Source organism: Camarhynchus parvulus, chromosome 1A (genome assembly GCF_901933205.1).
Source record: "Camarhynchus parvulus chromosome 1A, STF_HiC, whole genome shotgun sequence".
Lineage (NCBI taxonomy): Eukaryota > Metazoa > Chordata > Aves > Passeriformes > Thraupidae > Camarhynchus > Camarhynchus parvulus.
In genome coordinates this window covers 57,920,645-57,940,780 of record NC_044586.1, presented here as the reverse complement: position 1 = coordinate 57,940,780, position 20,136 = coordinate 57,920,645, and the positions used below count along the sequence as shown (strand labels likewise).

At 41.0% G+C, this 20,136-nt stretch overlaps 1 protein-coding gene across 1 annotated transcript in view; it reads right to left on the bottom strand.

Annotated features, from left to right (window-relative positions):
- Positions 1–20,136, bottom strand: part of RELN (reelin) — a 283,282-nt gene that overhangs the window by 78,131 nt on the left and 185,015 nt on the right. Inside the window, 5 exon segments of the mRNA XM_030960223.1 lie at positions 684–870; positions 1,527–1,664; positions 9,275–9,387; positions 11,952–12,144; positions 17,897–18,133. Of these exon segments, the coding sequence (XP_030816083.1) occupies positions 684–870; positions 1,527–1,664; positions 9,275–9,387; positions 11,952–12,144; positions 17,897–18,133 (868 nt within the window).

Genomic DNA, 20,136 nt, shown 5'->3' with positions numbered 1-20,136 from the left:
CCTTTCAATTAAGAACAAAACAAACCTTAGTAATAGACCTGAGGAGCAACAATACAAAAATAAATCAGTGATTACAATGCATAATCTTACGTTTGGTCATAAAGATCTCTTTTTATTTAGCTATAATTGCTACTAATTAGCATAATTCCCTATATGTCTTTCCTGTTCTATTATTTTTTTGTCTGCAAAGTATCCAAGTTATACAAAAGAATATTCTCCTTCAGGTTAACCATTTTCTAAAAGCCTGAAAAAAGGTTTTTTTCAATAGTTTTGTTCCTGTGACCTCAAATTAAGCTGCTTGAGCCCCTGAAAGCCAAACTTTCCCCATCTCTTACCCAGGACAGTACAGAAGAAACAAATGGGAGCTGCTGGATGCTGCGAACTGAATCTTAAAAAAGAAAATGTACAAGTAAGACATTGTGAATATACACACTTCCAGCACCCTGGCAATTTACTACCTTTCATTACAGCTGCTATTTCTTGACTACATAGTGCATGTGACTTTCCCTATGTCTTTTGATTGCTTTGTTCTCTACCTGCAGAGCACAGCTGGGCTGTTTAACACACTTCTAATATCACATGCAGCTTTCTGCCTTCTCCCTTTTCTTTGCCTCACAGCCACATTATGCTCCACAGGAACATGCAGTGTGTGCCTTTGTCAGCGCCCCAGCCCTCTGTAGCACCTTGTTGAAGTAGAGTGAGGAGCCAGATGAGATGACCCCACAGCCTTCCTCGGGCTTGACGACCTCTCCCCCAATAATTTCCTGCCACTCTGTCTTCAGGGTGTCTGGGTTCTCAAAATCAGACATGATGGTTGAAGAAAGGGGATTTTCAGGCTGACATTCAGTACCTCGAAACCCTGAATCACACCTGGAGGGAAGTGTAAACATAACAAGTTTTAAGGACTTTATTTGATACTGGCAATTAGTTAAGGTAAGTACACTGACCTTAGAAAATTCAATGTGGACAACCATAATTGAAAACAAAAATCATTCTGGAATTGTGCTTTTGTATTGTGGAAACAAATCAGAATAACTGGAAAATGGAAAATTGGAACATTTTTTTATTAAAAAACCCCAAAGCCCTGTGGTCTCCAGAAAATCTGAAGCTGGCAGGGAGTAGCAGTCTGTGTCCTTGGTGTAGCACCCATTCTGACAGTGGCTACCAAGCAGAGCTGAGCTGGTCCCTGGCATCCTTCTGACTCAGCAAAGCAGCTCTGGCCCTGAGCTGGGGCTCTTGTGCAAAGGGCTGGAGTGGCCACCAGGACACCTGCAGCAGGGCAGCCCTGTGCCACTGAAAGCTCTTCCAGTGCTTGGATCTGCCAAGGCTACAGGTTCTTGGACAGGCTGTGGGGAGCAACTGGCTGCCGATGCTGCTTGAATGGTCAACCACGCATAGTGCTTTTGTTCTTTAATTTTTAATACAAAAATAAGAACAACGGCCAAGAAAAGCAAAATATGGAAAATAGTAGGGTGCCTGAAGTATCAGGAGAGCATTGTTAGGAGGGTCTGACAAACGCCTCATACCTGCAAACCCCGTGGTCACACCAGCCATGCCCGCTGCACATGTTGGGGCACTGCTGGCCAATGTAGATGTTGTCCAGGGCCCACTCATCCTGGGCTGTGTAGTAGCACTGGCTCCAGCGGAAACGTGTGGCACTGGACCTTAAAATCAATAACAGTGCATCAGTTTTGGATTCTTTACAGAATGGCAGGAAAAGAGGTAAAATGTAACAAAAAAAAAAAAAAAAGTTAGTATCCCATAGTATCCCAATCACAGCCTAGGCTGCAAGGCTGGCACAGTCAAAGACAGATTCTTGCAAATTAACTTTCTAGATGACGCCACTCACTGCACAGGGCTATCTAATGAACTTTTCAGTGAATGATGACATTTCTGAGGAAAAGCACATTGCAGGGATTTTGAGAATTATTTTAAGGTAAGCCTAGCTATGAATATTACTGGATTTTTATTGTGCTATGGTTGCAAAATTGGAAAGGTATATCTAGGGCATGACTTTGTTTTTTATATTTTTGGTCACAGTTAACAGGTCATAAACTGTCTAAAGAGGTTTCTCCTGATATTTATTATTTAAACAATTATTAAAGTCCTTGAGTGTGAGTACCAACTATTTCCATTTGACTTTTTTTCTTGGATATAGTTATTTTTTTATCAGGATGGTTCTAAACTAGATTTTGCTCACATATCACTGGTGACATTGAGAGCACAAGTTTTTGACAAAGATCCTGTTTCATTGCATCTATTTTTTCCTGCACTGCAAATAGCTTGCTCTTGCCCAACAACCCAAAATCTGTAACACCCACGGTTTGTGGTGGGGAAATCATCAAATTAAGTTTCTAGCCTAACTAAGCTCTGGATATTTGTAATATTCTTCAAGCACAAAACCTTGCTTCAGCTTCTCCTTTGTAAATAGTTTTATCTTCAGCAGCTTTTTTTCCTTTACAAGAGTGAAGTTAGCTAATATTATCCATTAAAAAACACTTAGTGTTGGCCCTTTAGGAGACTGTCCAATTCAACATTGACATTTTCCATGGGAGTGACTCCTGCTAGCCAAACCCAGCCTGACACCCACCACCCTCAAAAACCAAGGCTGGAGAAGAAAGTGGATCATGAGAAAAGCAATCTCTGTCATCATCAAGCCTTTTCAAGCTGCCCTGCCAAACTGTGCACATCCAACAGGATACAGACACTGGCTGGTGGCCACTACCAAATAGGGGATACAGAGATTCTCCACTCCATGCTTGTGTCAGAATGAGATTAAGAAAAATAGGTTGCATATGAAGTGGAACAAAGATGGGAAATTTTTCATCATGATGGAGCAAAAGGGCTGTGCTGGCTGCACACCAGGTCTGGGTAAAAAGGGATGGTGGTGGCAATGTGGGCACTGAGGCTGGACTGCATTGTTGTGGAGGGGTAGGACAGGGAAAGCAAGGCTGACTGAAGAGAACTAAAAATCCAGTTTTAAAATGGGATAAGCCTGGGTCTAGCCAAGGGCTGGTTGGGGGTGCTGAGGATGAGAAGCGGGCGGCTCCTATTAGAAGCCTCTTTTCTAGCTTGTTTCTGAGCCATATGGTTACTTTATGATGGCACAGGATATAATGCTGTTACTCAGAGATACAAAGCCCTTTCCCCACCCCCAATAATTTATGTAGAATAAGACTTATTAAAATGAATACTGTAATGTAGAGGAATAGTTACTTGACAAAAGTCACGTAGACGCTCCAGGTGGCTGAAGAGCTTGGAAAATACCGAACTCAACTAATCTGAAGCTATGGATGTAGCAAGGCCACTGTATCCTTGAGCATAGATACGGTGGTTAATCAAAGCATGAGAAAAAGAGAATGTCATCCTTAAAGAATGTAAACATAAGGTGGAGCTGACAATTACAGAATAACCAATAGATTGCTTAGGTTACAGAATATGCATTAGCTTATTATCTTACTGTATAAAAGTCTGATGCTCTAGTCAATAAACGAAGCTTGCTGATCTCTGATATTGAGAGCCCAAGTTTTCCCTCGCCGTGACAAATGGCCAGATGCAACACTGTAAAGGTGGCTGAGCCACCTGCTCACACGTATGGAAGTGAAGAAATGAATAGAGCAGGCCCGTGCAGCTGAAGAGGACAGAGTGGCAGAGCAATTAGCCACTCTGGCACATATGAGAAGATTGGTACGTGTATGGATGAATTTTTAAAGTACCAGTTACAAATTTCTTTAAAAAACAAGTGAAGCTGCCCAAGGGCTTGATTTTTAATTGAAATGACCCTTGTTGCCTGTTTTAAGTGTCTGTTTGATATTGCAAATACTGTAAGCATTTTTACAGCACTCAGAGTTAATCTGCAGGGGCAAATCTGCTGATTAAAGACTCCCTCAGGATGTAATGTATTGATGGGTTACATTACAAGAGCTATGAATTATCCATTAAAAGTGTGCAATCCCAGTAATCAGCCCACAAAGGACTTCCTAAGCTTGTGAAGGCACAATGGGCAGTCAATATTGACTGCAATAATTTACTGTTTATTTTTGGAGTGCTCTGAAGTCAGCACATCACTTTGGTGCTGAGATTCATGTTCCCATCAATGGCACCACAGAGAGCCCTGACAGAGGCTGTAGGCTCTGGAAGCAGCTGTAATGACTAGTGTTAACTCTAACGTGTGCTGAGGAAAAGGACAATACTGAAACCAAAGAATGGTGTTAGAGCAGGCAAACACATCCCCTGTGAACTCCCAGCACAGTAAAACTGTGCCATGTTACTTTCCCAGGTAGCAGGAGGGAGAGCACTGTGTTTGGGCATCCCTGTTTTTCATCAGGGAGGGTGTATGGGTGGAGTTGGGGTGTGAGACCCTGCAGCCCTGGGGTATTACAGCAAACCAGGGGAGATTTACAGTGATGCAGAGGCAATGCCATGCCATGCCATGGAAGTCTCATGGTGCCCAGCAAGTGGTGGTGCCCCCTAAAAAGAGCTTGGTGTGGCATTGATGGCGTTGCCTTGGCTGCTCACTGGCTGCTGCCAGGTGCACATGGCCTGGAAGGGCAAATGTGCAGGTACATCAGGGCTGTGCAGGTACATCAGGGCTGGTTCAGGTACATCAGGACTGGTTCAGGTACATCAGGGCTGTGCAGGTACATCAGGGCTGGTTCAGGTACATCAGGACGGGTTCAGGTACATCAGGGCTGTGCAGGTGCATCAGGGCTGTGCAGGTGCATCAGGGCTGTGCAGTGTATCAGGGCTGTGCAGTGTATCAGGGCTGGTTCTGGTGCATCAGGGCTGTACAGGTACATCAGGGCTGTGCAGTGCCTCAGGGCTATGCAGGTACATCAGGGCTGTGCAGTGTATCAGGGCTGTGCAGTGCATCAGGGCTGGTTCAGGTACATCAGAGCTGGTTCAGGTACATCAGGGCTGTGCAGGTGCATCAGGGCTGGTTCAGGTACATCAGAGCTGGTTCAGGTACATCAGGGCTGTGCAGGTGCATCAGGGCTGGTTCTGGTGCATCAGGGCTGGTTCAGGTACATCAGGGCTGTGCAGTGCATCAGGGCTGTACAGGTACATCAGGGCTGTGCAGTGCATCAGGGTTATGCAGGTACATCAGGGCTGTGCAGGTACATCAGGGCTGTGCAGGTACATCAGGGCTGTGCACTGCATCAGGGCTGTGCAGGTACATCAGGGCTGTGCAGGTGCATCAGGGCTGTGCAGGTGCATCAGGGCTGGTTCAGGTACATCAGGACTGGTTCAGGTACATCAGGGCTGTGCAGTGCATCAGGGCTGTGCAGTGTATCAGGGCTGGCTCTGGGCACAAGGCTCACTCCTGACCTACACCACCAGTGGGGAGAGCCCAGCCCTGGGCAGTGACAGAGGACACTCTGTGCCGAGGGGAGCACAGCACCTGGAGCCCCAGCTGAGAAGATCCCTGTGCAGCTCTGCCATGGGGCTGTTCCTAGGGCTGGGTGTGCACAGAGCTGCTCCTGCCCTTTGCTCAGGATCGTATCTGTTTCACCTGACCAAAGTGTTTCCCTGGAGAGTCTCACTGTCCCATTCCTGCTGCCACCCTGCCAGGTGCAGAGCTCCATCTGCCCCCTCGGGTTCCAGATGTTGGCTGCACATCAAGCTGAGGATGCACTCAGCTCCACTTGTTACTTAGAAGTTGCCCCAGCCCAATGAAGTGATTATTTCTCATTTGAAGGGAGGGGAAGAAGGGAGGAGGCTCATTACCGCCTGGAGATGAACATGTCGCCCAAATGGAGGCATGTGCAGCAGCTGGGGGCTGGGGACAGTCCCCAGGGAGCCACATGCCGGCGGGGAGGAGTTATTTTTATCTGCAGACAGACAGCTCTCCCCTGGGGACAACTTTGCCACCATGGGAATCCCGCTGCCCCAAGGGCAAGGGGCAAGGGGCTGCCCTCCCCTTCCCCCCCAGCCTCTGCCAGGGGTCCTGCGGGAAGCAAAGCCACTGTCACAGGGCTGTGGGCAGGGACAGCTCTATGGATTCAGAGTCCTCCCTGGGCGAGGGATATTGCATGTTAGGCTGAAGTGACAATTGCAAAAGCAATGCTGCTGAAAAACCCGTCCTGCTCGCTGCTTTTGAAAGCTTTCCAAGGCTGCTCTGCATCTCAAGGTAACAACAGCTTAAGAGGATTATGCTGTTAAAAATGGTAATCAACCATTTAAAAAAGCTATGTTAATTAAGAAAAGAGAATAAGGAGATGAGCGTCAGCTGCATCCTCAGTGATAAAACATTGCTTTTCTGGACCGTCACTGTTTGGGCATCTATTGAAACGGGAGGTGCAGCACTGAGGAGCTATGAAAGCATTTCTTACAAGCAAAATGAACTTCCCTAGTTCCTCATAGTTTCTCCATTTTTTTTTAATGCTCCTAGAAAGCAATTTGGCTCTCTAATGACATTATATCTAACTCAGGTTGATGTCAAATAAATGTCATTTTTGTTGTGTGATATTTTACATAAGCACAAGGAAATCATGTCCCAGAAGTACTGCCAGTGAAATGATGTTCTGTTATAAAATTTTTCTGATATGTGAGTTAAAATAAAATCACTGCCTTCTCTCCTGATATTAAAAGCCTTAATGATTTAATGCAAATTTGTGGCTGGTAAAATTATATTTGCTACCTTCTGAGTTACCATAATTACATTTAGCCAATTATCCTGAAGGTCTCATTCAGTCATTAGGTGTTGATTTGTTTATGAAGTCAGCAACTGACAGATGCTTGTATCTCATTAAAGCCTGTTCATATGTAAATGCCTTGCATAAAACTGAAATTAATTTTCATCAGTGTTAGAAATGTTCAGTTCAAGTACAATACAATTTCAGCAAGCAGGTGCTTACATTTAATTTCTTCAATTCAAGTCTCATTCTTGCAGCAGGTTTCCTAAACCAAAATCTCACATAACATGGGGACCTTGTAAACTCATGCTTGCTGGATGCAGAACATCTACAGATCTGCAGAAATACCAGCACACCCAGAAAGTTTTACAAGAGAAATAGGTGCTGTTCTGAACAATTTTCCAGCTGCATGAGCACAGTGCCACAGCCTGACACTTCCCACACGCCCAAGGTGCAAACGCTCAGCTGGGAGCTGTGCATCCAGGGATAAAAGCTCCAGCAATCGCAGCAGGGCTGTGCAGGGGTGTGAGGGCATGCTGAGGCCAGCAAGGGCCAGAACAAGGCTAATGAGACATTCCTGAGACCTCTTTTAGGTGGTTGGTTTCCCTGTGCAGTAAGCACAGGGCAGGCTGGGTGTGTGGCAGCCTTTGCCTTGTGTGGGTGAAATGGAAGCTCCAGAGATGTCTCCCCCTCACTCACCCCAGCTTTGGGAAGGCAGAACACCTGGCTCTGCCTCTGCACTGTTCTTCCATCGCCAAGGTTTTGCCTCTGTGGGGTGGGTGCAGGTGGGGAGGGGATAGGAGGAGGAGGGAGGGCGCCCCAAAGAGGAGCCCTGCACTACCAGCCACCGGGAACAATGCTCTCTGTGTGGCTGGGCTGGCAGTGGAGAGCTGCACATCAAATTGTCACCAATAATGCCCAGGTTTTGGAAAGGCAGAAACTTGCTCTCTGCTCACAAGCCTGCTCTAAAAACCTGTAAAAAATCCCCTCCCAAGCTCAACCCAAAGGAATTGTTGAGCCCTTAACCTACTCTTTGCCATTGGAAGGGAATGTTAGAAAGAGACACGTGTGGTGTGCTGGATTGCATTTGATGGGGAACAAGCAGCCACCCTTCCTCTTCACCCTGATAACACCATAGCACAGCACAACTCAGAAAATGGCTTCTATGAAGAGCAAAGAAATTTTCAGTGGTAATTTGTACCTTAATTACAAACAAAACTCTGCTAACAGACGGGAATCCCTTCAGATACAAGACAGAGTGTGAAATATTTATCATTTGTGCACAGCATAGAACAGGAACCTGCTATTACTTCATCATAATTTCTCCCCACAGTCTCCTAAATTAAAATAGAGTTATATGCTTCTGTCACCTCATATGCTGAGAAAAATTAGTAGATCCTAAAGAAAAAGAGGGCTACAGCATTGGTATCATCATCAAATACACAGTGTATAATAACTTGAATATACATTATATATTTTATAAATTAGGAATAACAGCCTACTTTGGACTATAACCCAAAAAACTGTAGATGCTTTTTAAACTCCTAAATGCCTACGTGAACCACAGATTTTGTGTATGGTGGCACAAAATTACATGTAAGATTTAGTACATTATGATCTAACTATAAAGCAGTTATTTGTAGACTTACTTGCACCATTTGGTATTATCTGATATGATATGTTCTAAGGATTCAATATTTGCCTTTGATGTTTTGCCTAGAAATAGGAAATCCTGAATATTGGCTGTACAGCAAAAAGGGCCAGTGTGTTGAAAGAAGGTATCATTGTGGTGTGATTGATGGAAACAGGCTGAGCTGAGGCCATGCAGAGTGCAAAAAAAATAATGATGACGGATGGGGAAATACAATGATGACTTAATCTGAGCAAGCTCTCATTGCAATTGCTATGATGGATTCAGGTCAAACATAATCAAAATGTAACTCTAATTGCAATGATTAAATTCTCAAATGAAGGATGCCCTGAAGATTATTGGGATTTATGACAACATTTTTATTTGTATGGTGTAATAAAGATTTAAAAATAAACAATGAAAGAGACAATTTAGTGATTAAAAAATTTTAGGGGAGGCAAATCAAGTTTGATTACAACAAGATGAATAGGCTTTCTGAAAATTTTTGTTTCTCTTTTTTTTTGCATGAGAGAATGTTATTTTTTAAGACATGCTATAAAAAGAAACAAGAGTTAAAAAATTCCCAGAAATGAATCATTAGTTATTGTTTATACAGGGCTTTGGTCTGAAGATGTAAACAATAAGGAATGTGCAAAATAAAAATTAACAACCCAAATAAAGCCTTCCTCCAATAGGGCATTTGTAGACAAGTGCCACTATTTTTGAAAAGTCTGGACTTTATTAGGAGAGTCAGAGTATGTATTAAAAACAATCCTGAACAATAGTTTCTGTTGACTTCACCAACTTTTATTCTCTAATTATGTAAGGAATGCATTTTGTGGGAAATACCTGAGGCTGGGTCAGCCCTGGCACTCTACCTATTGGCTTGAGTATGACCTGCAGATGACTTGAGATTTGTCACAGCAATTGATGTGACAAATTGTCTGCACAACACCCCCGCCCTTCCCCCCCACAAAAAAATGTTTAAAGATAGGAACTAAATTCTTACCAAGTCTTCTGTGGTAAAAGAACAGTGATTCTCCTCCACTGAGTGAATTCGCTGGAGTGGTAAATACTTGCTGATGTAAACTCCTGACAGCTTGGCATACTGGGAAGGCATTCCTTAAAATAAAACATTTCAAAACTAGATTTAATGTTGAGGAATAATTGGGAACAGAAACAAGGGTCAAACAGTCACAGAACCAGGAGCTTTTCTGGGTCCAGATGTTGGAGTGAAAGACCCAGAAGAGAGAAATCGTGGCATGAAGTGGAGAAATTTGTCAGAAAACTTGTAGTACAATTGAGGATGGAAGAAAGCCATATGAATCTATTTAAAGAGTTCAGCATTCATGACTGGCAATGTTTTGCTTTCCTCCATGAGGAATGTCTATCTCTCTGGTTTTACTATCTTCACTCCGGCATCCACCGTGGACTATGAAGCAAGGATACAAGGTCACTGTGAAAGTGACCTCCAGACTATCATAAATAATTTTAGAGACCTACTTGTGAAGCTTTCCCTGGGCATGCTGACTGGCCCCATGCCCTCCATCTGCAGTGGGGAGCAGCAGTAGGAGCAGACAGAGCCACACCAGAGGGCCCAACCACAGCCTACTGAAGCAGTGTCCTTGGGCCCTTCCCAAGCTCTGCAGCTTTGACACCTACAGCAAGTGCTGTAAATTCTTCCCTCCTGCCACTAGGACTATTTCTGCATTTAACTCAGATTCCTGTTGAGGTCTGTTTCCAAAAGTCTATTTTTTTAAAATTCAGAAAATATGATCATTTAAATGATTGCATCTTTTTAATATTAAATATAAATGAAGTCCATTATCCCAGCTCTGCCCTTCCAATGTTTTCATTTTTTGCAATATTCCATTAATGTATTTCCTTTTTGCCGGAACAGTACCCAAAAAATTGGCCTATGAGGTATTAATAAAGTGCTTGGAAGTTACCAACCTACATGATCCTCTTCTAGCTACCAGCTCAGAGTCCCTCCTTCCCCTTCTGCCACAGAACAGCATCTCCTGACCATCCCCACGTGCCCAAGAGTATTTCACTGGACACTGCTGTGCTCACCCCCATGAAGGGTATCAGGCAGGAGAACAGACACCTGCTCAAGCAAGTAGCCTACTCTGACTGTTGTAAAACTAATAATAAAGCAGTTACCCTCTACAGAAGTTATGGCAATTAAGAATATTTATATAGTTAAATTATACAGCAATAGTTATGTCTTAAATATGAAGAAGGGCAGAATATATTATTTTACAGAGAAATATTTTGCTCAAATATCTTAGAGTATTAAATGAAGATCTGAGACCTTATTTTGTTTCGTTTTTTTAGTAGATTTTTTAAAGGCTTAGTTTCCTTTCCAGCAATTTTCAAACATTTTTTCTTGATTCATCTCCCCTAAAAGATTATAGAAAATGGGATCTAATAAAGATCAGTGATCGCAAAGCAAACAAAATTTTCAAACATTTTAATTAATTAGTGTTTTGTTTATTTGCCAGGTTATGTCCTTGAAATATACTACAAATACTCTTTTATCACAGCAACATGGGTGGTGTGAGAAAAATGATTTGGCTGCATGTTCTCTCTGAACTCAGCTCCACTGAGCAAGGAAAGGAGCACTAAAATCTGAAGCTAACTTATCTTCCATGGATGCCAAGCACAAACCCCAAACACTCACTGCTTGGAACTATTCTTGGACACCAAGATGATGATGCTTGCTAGGTATAAACGACATGAACAGGGTTTGAAATATATGATTTATAGCTTTTGTCTGGATTCTGTTTAAGATAAGAAATCATTATTTGGATTTTCAAAGTTTAAAAATTCATTTATTGCCATTTCTTTATTATGCCCACCAAAGTAAATGTGGCAAAACACAACATGGCAAGGGTAACCGGGCAAAGCTTGTATTGCTCATAGAAGTCTGGAACTTGACATACAAATTCTTTGGGGAGCCTGCAGAGCAGGCAGTGGAAAGGCAGTAGGACAAGTTCCCTGACACCCTCTGAACCTGCTCAGAGGCAGCCAAAGGACCTTGGTTAGTTCACCCTGAGTCCAGGGAAAGTCCAGCTTTTGATCTGAGAGGGAAAACAAGAGCATGACCTACGTGCTGCTCACATTTGTGCTGAGGCAGCACTGAGCCACCCGGGGAAGAGCAGCCAAGGCTGCTGTTTGCACTTGCAGCAGTGGGGAAACAGGGTCGGTCACTCCAGCCTGGACTGTGCCTGAACCGGGCTGGGAGATGAAAGGCTCTGCATTACAATCCCCTGAAGGAATGCGCTTCCATTTACCAAATGGCTGTGCACAAGGGCAGAAAGAATGTCTATCCATTTAAATTCCAGGAAACAGTAGATGCATTTTGCTTAGAAAAACAAAGCAATAGCACAGGAAAGATCTCAGCCATTACCCTGTAGCTCTAACTGTGGCCCAATTTTTTTCTCAGCCTTTGTCCATTTCTGTCACTATTTTGTTTCAGGCTTTCAGACACCTTTCTTCCAAATATTATGAGGAACAGTCTCAATACCTCTATTAGTAATTTTGACTGATTACAACAGAGAATTTCCTTATTGAAAGGTGAAAAAGGAAAACCTCTTTCTTTGTTCAATGCCAAAAGTATCTTTCAGATATCTTTGTATAAAGCAAAGTTTATGGAAGACAAACATCCTCGCTGCCAGCCTCACCTCCTGAACAAGATGCCATGTGAGGCCATGGTTGGTGGAGTACTCCAGTTTCACCTGGTTGTCCATGTGAGGGGTAAAGGCCTGACCACAGCCCATCACCAGGTTGAACTGTATCATATAGGAAGCTCCAATCTGCATGGACTGGGTCTCCACGTAGCGCATGCTAGAGGCCAGCTTTGAATCTCCTGTAAAACTGAGAGATGCAAGGAAAGAATCAGGATGGATCCCCAAAATCTTTCAAAAAAGAACATTATGGCTCTGGGTTAAATACAGTTCTGCTTCTTTATTCTGTAGACTGGCATGTGGGATGAGACCACGCACAGAAGAATCTTTCTGCTGGTACTTCTGCAAATTACCAGGAAGGTCTTGATGTATCCCAGAATGTGAAATACTGAATTATTCTGTTAGTTCTTACTCTATGCTTTTTGTATTAAGGATCAAGTTAGGATCTAGCAAAGGGCAACATAAGGAAAAAACAACAAAGTCCATTCCCCTGGGTGTCCGTTGCCTAAGGTCATGCCACAATCAGAACTGTAATTTCATTCTAATATTGGACAGTTAAGATACTCTGAATCTAGTTTAGAATACTCTTATTACATACACTGTTAACTTCATTGATTTTCCTATACGCAATTCATTCACTGACTTGTGCAATTCATTCACTTGACTGTTTTTCAGAATTATTCTTGTATTCTCAGCTTCTTTTCCATAGAGTGTACTGATATAGGAGTTATATTTTCCAGTGCATTGGAGAACAATAGTAATGTTACACAAATATTTTGCAAGGTACCCAGTTATCATATATATACTAATACAATTCATAGTCTGAAATTCCAAGATATTTCACTTCAAATGCAGGTTTTTCTTCTATGCACTATTCAAAAGAAAAAGGAAACAACCAATTCAAAATACAACAGAAGCATAAGAAGGAAGTAATAACAACTTAAACATTGAATCTTGCTCACTAGGCATCAAAACAGAGTATTTAATGGAAGTTCAGATAAATGAAAAATGCCTCCCTCTGCTTAGTTTGAGATGCTTATTTAGTGTCTTCAGAAATACTGTAGTCCTTTCAGCTTCAATATTTTCTAAGACTATTCTTAAATGTGAACAATTTAGAAAAGGGATTGGCTCTTTTTAAAGAAAATCACTGCAAATCATCATGGAAAAGAAAAAGCTACATTCAGTACAGGGGTGATGAAGAGAATAATCTAGTTCAAGGTTGCTCTTATGATTGAATAAGCTACAGTTTATTATCTTACATAAGAAGTCATAATCTTTAAATACAATACAGAACATATTAGCTTCTACTCCTGTAAAATTCAAGGTCATGGCAAAGTGAGTGTGAGGACAAGGAATACAAGTCAGTGTCACTTAGGACTCTTTTGAATTAATTCACTGACCTACACTGTTTTCTACAGAGTCCTTTCCAGAGAGAGCACTTATGCCATAAATGTCAGCATCCTCCCTTAAAGCTTTAGAAGAAATTAATGAAAGGTGGCATTAGTTTTGTGATTATTAAATTTCTGTTACTTGGCATAAGTTAAGATCCTGTCTGCTTTCTACTCTCTGGCCTTACTTCTGTGACTTGATTTCCTAAAGATGATCGAGGTCATGACTTTATATGAATTTTTCACTTTGTCTTGTCACTCAGCAGCCCAGAGTGACTGTGGGCAGACACTCCCTTCACTGCCAGGGCACAAGGGCACTGTCATGGACAACTGGACTGGAAGACAGTAATTTATCTTGGAAAACTGAACTGTTTGCCCTTTGTATCTGAACTGTTTGCCCTTTCAGCTGGTGTTGTCAGTGATTTTCTTCTCAATAGGAAGGATTATTTTAAGTTAAGAAGAGGATGTAATGTGCACTCATCAGCAGTGCAGCTCCCTATGGTTTGTGGCTTTGTGGTTAGATCTGAATGCATCTCAGAAGAACTTGTCTGGTTAATGCCTGAATTTATTTTTCTTCTATATTTTATCTTTTATTTAATAAAATGACAAAAATCCTCAAATTTAAAAGCTAAAGCTGATTTGATCTGACACAGGCTGAAGACCTGTTGGGAAATCTGTGCCAATACAACCAGGCTCTGCAGGTATCAGTCAAACATGCACAGTGTAATCAGCAGAAAGTCATGTGTAGCGCTGCTTTGGAAGAGGATTTGGCACTGCACACAAAAACCTGGGCATAGCAGGACACCACAGTTACCTAAAGCTTATCTGAACAGAATAAAGGAGTTGAAACTCAACAATTTGATGAAACATCTTCCCAGAAGCTGTCTTCCCAAAGTAATAGAAGACAAGTAAAGGATTTCCAGTGAAATAAAAGGGCAAAGAATTAAATGTAACATTTTGCTCTTGTCTTCACAAAAATTCCCTTTATTCAATGCTACTAAATAAAATGAGAAAAAAAGAAGTCTTAAAGTCTAATATTTTCTTTCTGGTGGCATTCAGGTAATGATTAAAATATTTTTAATTTAGTATTAATTTTAATTTAATAGCTTAGCCACTGGATATTGTACACAATATATTAAGTAAGTATATTAAGTAAGTTAAAAAGTCAAACCAGCTCTTTAAAATGCATATTAAAGAAATGTGGAAAAGGAAGATAGTGTAGAGATGCAGACAATATGTGGTGCTCTATAAGAAGCTCTTTTGACAGAAGGAAATCACATTACAGGTACACAAAGTCCTTTATCATCCATGTTTTGCCTCCAGGTGAACACAAGTAGCATTAAAGTTGTGGGCTCCACCTTGTCCCTTCTTTGCTCTCCAGATCTCTCATGTATGTGGTTAGGGGTATGCTCTTTTGCTGGAATACCAAATGTTTTCTTTGTTCTGGGAGCCACACAGCTGGAATACCTTTCCAGAATTTGTAAAAGATGAAGTAATGTCCCTGGCGTCACAATAATTAACTAAAAAATCTTCAGAAATGAGAATGCAGAGGCCTCATTTTTGTATAAATTTGTTGCTGTGAGTGGGTTTCTGGCACGTGTATAATTAGACCTGCAGAGGCACAGGAACAATACCCATAGGTGCCCTCAGAACAATCACTCTCCCTCCAAGCACTGCCAGCTAATTGGTACTTCTGGGAATGGTATCACAGTCAATGTCAGCCAACCTGCATTGCTCCAAACTGCTCTGAGATCCCCAGAGTTACCATCTTTTCAAGGCTGGTACTTTTAGGAATACTGAAAAGCCACATGGATGCAGCTTGTTTTGTAAATCTGTGTTGAGTGAAAATATTGACACGGCGGCCCAACGTTCACACCAGACACAGCTTTGCTCCCATCAAAAGCAGGGATGCTTGGCCTTTCTGCATCACATCATACCTGCTTTGCTAAATAATTCCTAAATGTATTAACATCATTAATATAATTAAGTCAATTACCTGAAAGAAACTTTCTGCATGTTACAGAGTAACAATTACTGTACACAGCAGAACATTTAAGACACTGGTAAACTACCAAGCTGATGTAGGACCACTGTATGATACTGCTCCATAAACATAGCTCATGATAAGACAGGTTTACAGTCTTCTTCTAGGCTTCTCCAGGGGAGGTGGGACACTCTATTGTTTGCTACACTGAGTTAAATCATAATGCTGTAATCTGACTGAAGACTGTTTATTTATATAAAGCTATTTTATTTGTGTCCAGATGAATACATATATACATATATATTTAAATAAATATCTCTAAAGCGCTATATATATGTATATATATATCCTTATCAATATTTAAATGAATTGCAACAAGTCACTGCATATAGCCTACAATACTCCAGAGACATTTGGTTCAAAATTTTGCCTATGAGCACTTTGGAGAAGCAATGAATTAATGTACATCATCAAACACTTCACTTTAAAGTGTTCCAGAGTCCTTTCAGTACAACGAATACACTTGATGTAATAAAGGATCTGTTCTGAAACCAAATGATGATGATGACTATCAAATAAAATGACTGTTCAGACACAAACCATGAAAATACTCAAGAATCACCTTTGATCAAAACATGTTTATCAAGAACCAATTTTTTTTTTAATGAAGCCAGATATGGAAAAGAACAACCTGCCTCTCAGTAAAAATTTTAAAAATCTCCCTTCTCAGTTTTTTCCAATTTTAAGGATAAATGTTTCATGTTTACAGGTTCTAAGGCAGAAATGGAGGCCTAATAGATGATTAAAAGCAATTCTGTGAAAATGGGCCTGGGGATGCCACCCAGTAAAATGATTGATAGTGTATTTCCCATAGTTGCACTAATGAAAAAGCTGTTGTCAGACTGTTCTCAAGAGGATGGTGTCAGTGCTACTGCAAGATCTGCTTGTGAGTTAGAAACTCATGAGTTAGAAAATGAGAACCAAATGGACTCACAGCTGGGAAAACCCAACAATAATTAATTTAACTAGCAACCATTTGTACAGACTTTGTGTAAGTTTAAAAATTTCCCTTGAGAGGAGCAAGGTCAGTGAAGGATAGAGTTCATGTTTTCCAGTGATAATGAAAAATACTTAGACATAAATAGTGAGGAAGGTTTTGATTCTGTATTTGATGCATGGAAACTTCAATGTTTCTACTATGACTGAGCACTACAAACCCTAGTCCATCTCCATATGGGATGGAGAATTTAGCTTAGTGTTTATTATTTTGGTTCTGATTTAGAGTCATGGGAGGAAAAGAAAGGAACCTCTGCTATCTTATCTGCCCTCCTCCCCATGCTAAACTGGTCTTAAAAGTACAGAGGGAAAACAATGTCATTAAAAGGCTTTCATTCCAACTCTTTGATAAGGAAGATGCAAACAGTTTGAGCCCTAACATGTTGTTTCATTTTAATGAGCAGTGAGTACCTTCCTTGTCCTTATTAAAGTGGTTAATGGTGCTTCTACTGCCTCATTATCAGTGCTAGGACACATTTGGTGTTGTTCCTACTGCTAAGCCAACTCCTTTTAGTCTGACAGATGATCAGAAAGTCAAATCAGATTGCTCAGAGATACTTGTTAATAAAATTCCAACAGTGTTTCTCTGAGTGTCCATGGGGATGCTAAAATTATTTTATTTTCTTCAGGTTTTCTATAATTACTGTGATTGTACTTTCTCCAAAGAAATATATCCATGCCAATTAAAACTATACTGGGTTTATAGGTTGATGAGACTAGCATGAAACTGTTATTTGGTTTTAATCAAAACACACAGATTAAACTGAGCTTTCCTTGTATTAATTCCAAATGTTACATTCAAATGCTCCAGATTTTTTTTTGTGAAGCATGCTAATGTTTTAGCTAAAAAAGCATATTTTTATGCAATTCTAATGATTTTTTTGTTTTGTTTTTCCCTTCTTTTGCCTTTCTTGCCTTTATTTCCTTTGAGGGGTGTGATATTTTCTTGCTTTTGTTTCTAAATACACAGCATATTTGAGACCTAATTGCAACATGTCATGATGCTGATCACAGTGCAGATGACTAAGTGCATGTAATACCAGAAAAAGCAACTACAAATGCATAATGACTATATTCTGCTGCCTTTTGCTTTCTGGATTACAATATAATGGCTATGTACACAGATCTGAACATCACTTACAAAATATTCAGAGTCTGAACTTAACTTATAATTTCATTACCTGCATATCCATATTAACCTGCCTGGATTTGAAGTGAAGATTATGAAACATTTCTGATTTTTTTCTATTAGTGTATTCTTTAAATATTTCATGGAAAAAGAATGCTACATTCAATGTTCCCATCAAACATAAATCTGTGCAATGAGGTGAAAAACTTACTGCTAATTGCAATGAGATTAGTGACTGTATTTTTGCCCACAATTTGAGGATAAGACACATTATTACTCTGAATAGCTGCCAGAAAAATGCATTTGCAGCAGTCACTTGATCCTTAGCAGGATGAATAGACAAGGAAAACAAAAGCAGAACAGGAAAGAAGAATACGTTTCTCACCAGAGAGTCCAGTCATGGCCACAATAGGGCTGAACATTTCCCAGGTAGAAGCCCAGAGACTGTGTGACTTCAACCAGGTTGGTGAAGTCCAGGCTGATGCTGTTGAAAAGCACAGAGGTCATGATGATTTCATCGATGGCCCACACATCTTCGCCTTGAGAAGAGTGATATGGCTGCCACCACCTGAACTGAATGCCAACCTGCCTTGCATCTTCAGGCAGCTCCACTGAAATTATTCTGGAAAACAAAACAAAGTCATTATTGCCAGTTGATCCTGTTTGTAATAATTCCATGGGGATGTATTTTCGGTAACTTTTCCTTACTGACCCTAAAAATCATGAAGTAAATTTAACCCACAAACACCATAGCATCTGCTGGTATAGCTGCTACCAGTGACAGGGACAGGGGAATTCTAAGTTTTCTTGGTAATCAGTTCATTTACTGAAAATCAGGCATGTGCAAAAGCCACCAGAAAGAGTTTCTACCAAATTTGTAATTTTTGCTTCCATTGTGGACCTCTCTGTAAATTTAAAGGTGTAAATTAGCTTTGTAAATCATCATAGGAATGATGAGCTGACAAGTATTTAAGAATTCCAGTTCCAGAATTGTCAGACTCAGTGGGTTTATCCTGAAGATCTGCATCTTGTAAACATCTGCATTCCCCACATAGCATTGAAATAATTCTAATGGTGCTCTTGTCCTAGAAGAACCCCCCCTGTAAATTGCCACAATCAAGTGGAAAGGTTCATCATGTCAGACAGTGTGACTATGTGTAGTCCTTTTTGGCAGACACTCCTTTTTTGTAGCTGCATAGAGATGCAACTGGAGGTGAGTCCCAGGTGCTTCTGGTATGCAAGGTCACCTGATTTGTCATGGCAGCTGTGTCAACACACCTAGAATTGAAAAACTGCAAAGAAAATTAAGAGTATTATCTGATTTCCAGGAGCAATTTTCATACACTGCAGGATGGAGTATACATTAATTGCCACAGCAATGACACCTTCCTGAAAGCCCCACAAATCACTTAAGACCATGGTACCCCACGCAGCCACATCAGCTGTGAGACAGACTGGCAACAGGGACATTTGTCTCCATTGGGGTATAATTACTTGCTGGCTAAAGGGTTTTCAGCCAGCTCATCATGTAGCTGTTATTTTTCTTTCTCTGTTTAAGGAAATATGGATAAAATGAAATATCAGGTAAATAGAAAGCATCTTTTTATACTTCAGCACCAAATTATTTTCATACTCAAGGCTTTCTGAGCTGCGTGTTATAATGTTTTGTTCTCTGCATATGAAAGAGTCTTGTGCCTGTGGCAATCTTAGTGCAAAAACCACATTCTTAAAAATGACTTGCTACAACATCCTTGTAGGGAGTAGATTTATAATACTGTTGTTTAGTGTCACATTTATTTTAAAGAAGAATACTTTAATCCATTAACCGGAAAATATCAAATAGCTTGGCTAAACAGGTGGGAAGGACTCAAAAAGTCCTGCCTGGCTTTTCTAGGAGCTGCTTTCTGCCATCCATAGGCTGGAGAGAGAAGTGCAGCGGGACAGCCCAAGGTGACATGGTCATGTCCCTGTGGCATGGGACCAGAACAGTACACACTTTATTATGGTTGATATATTTCCTTTACACTCAAATAAACATGTTTGAATGACTTCAGACCCTGGCTTCTTTTCTACCAAGGATTCCCTCATAGAAAGCAACTTTATCACCTTTTGGGTTAATTTTTTAAAGGCACAAATGACAAGAAATTGCTACTGATGCTAAAAGGAACCATATTTTTTTCTGCCATGATTCAGGGATGTGTACCTGAGGAAAGCTGGTACCCTGGTAAGGAGGAGCACTGTATCCAGTGGGCTCTGTGAAGCACCTGGCACTTGTGTGAGCTAATGCTCTGCCATAATCCAGGGCACATTTCTCTGCTGGTGGCTGCCTCTGATGCCTCTATCTTCCCTTTCACTCTCAACTTTCATAAGCTTGCCCACGTGGACACTAATTCTCACAGACAGTAATATACAGAAAATTCTAAATCATGACATGCACCACTGATACACATATCAGATGCTGAAATATTTAACACATGTTAAAATAAATTCCCCATCCCAGGGGATTAAGCTAACACAATTTGAAAATGTAGGTGTAAACCACCACGTTTGGCACATACGTTAGTATGCAGAACCTGACTACACCTCCAGTTGTAACAACTTCTCCTGTCTGGCTTTGATTTGTTG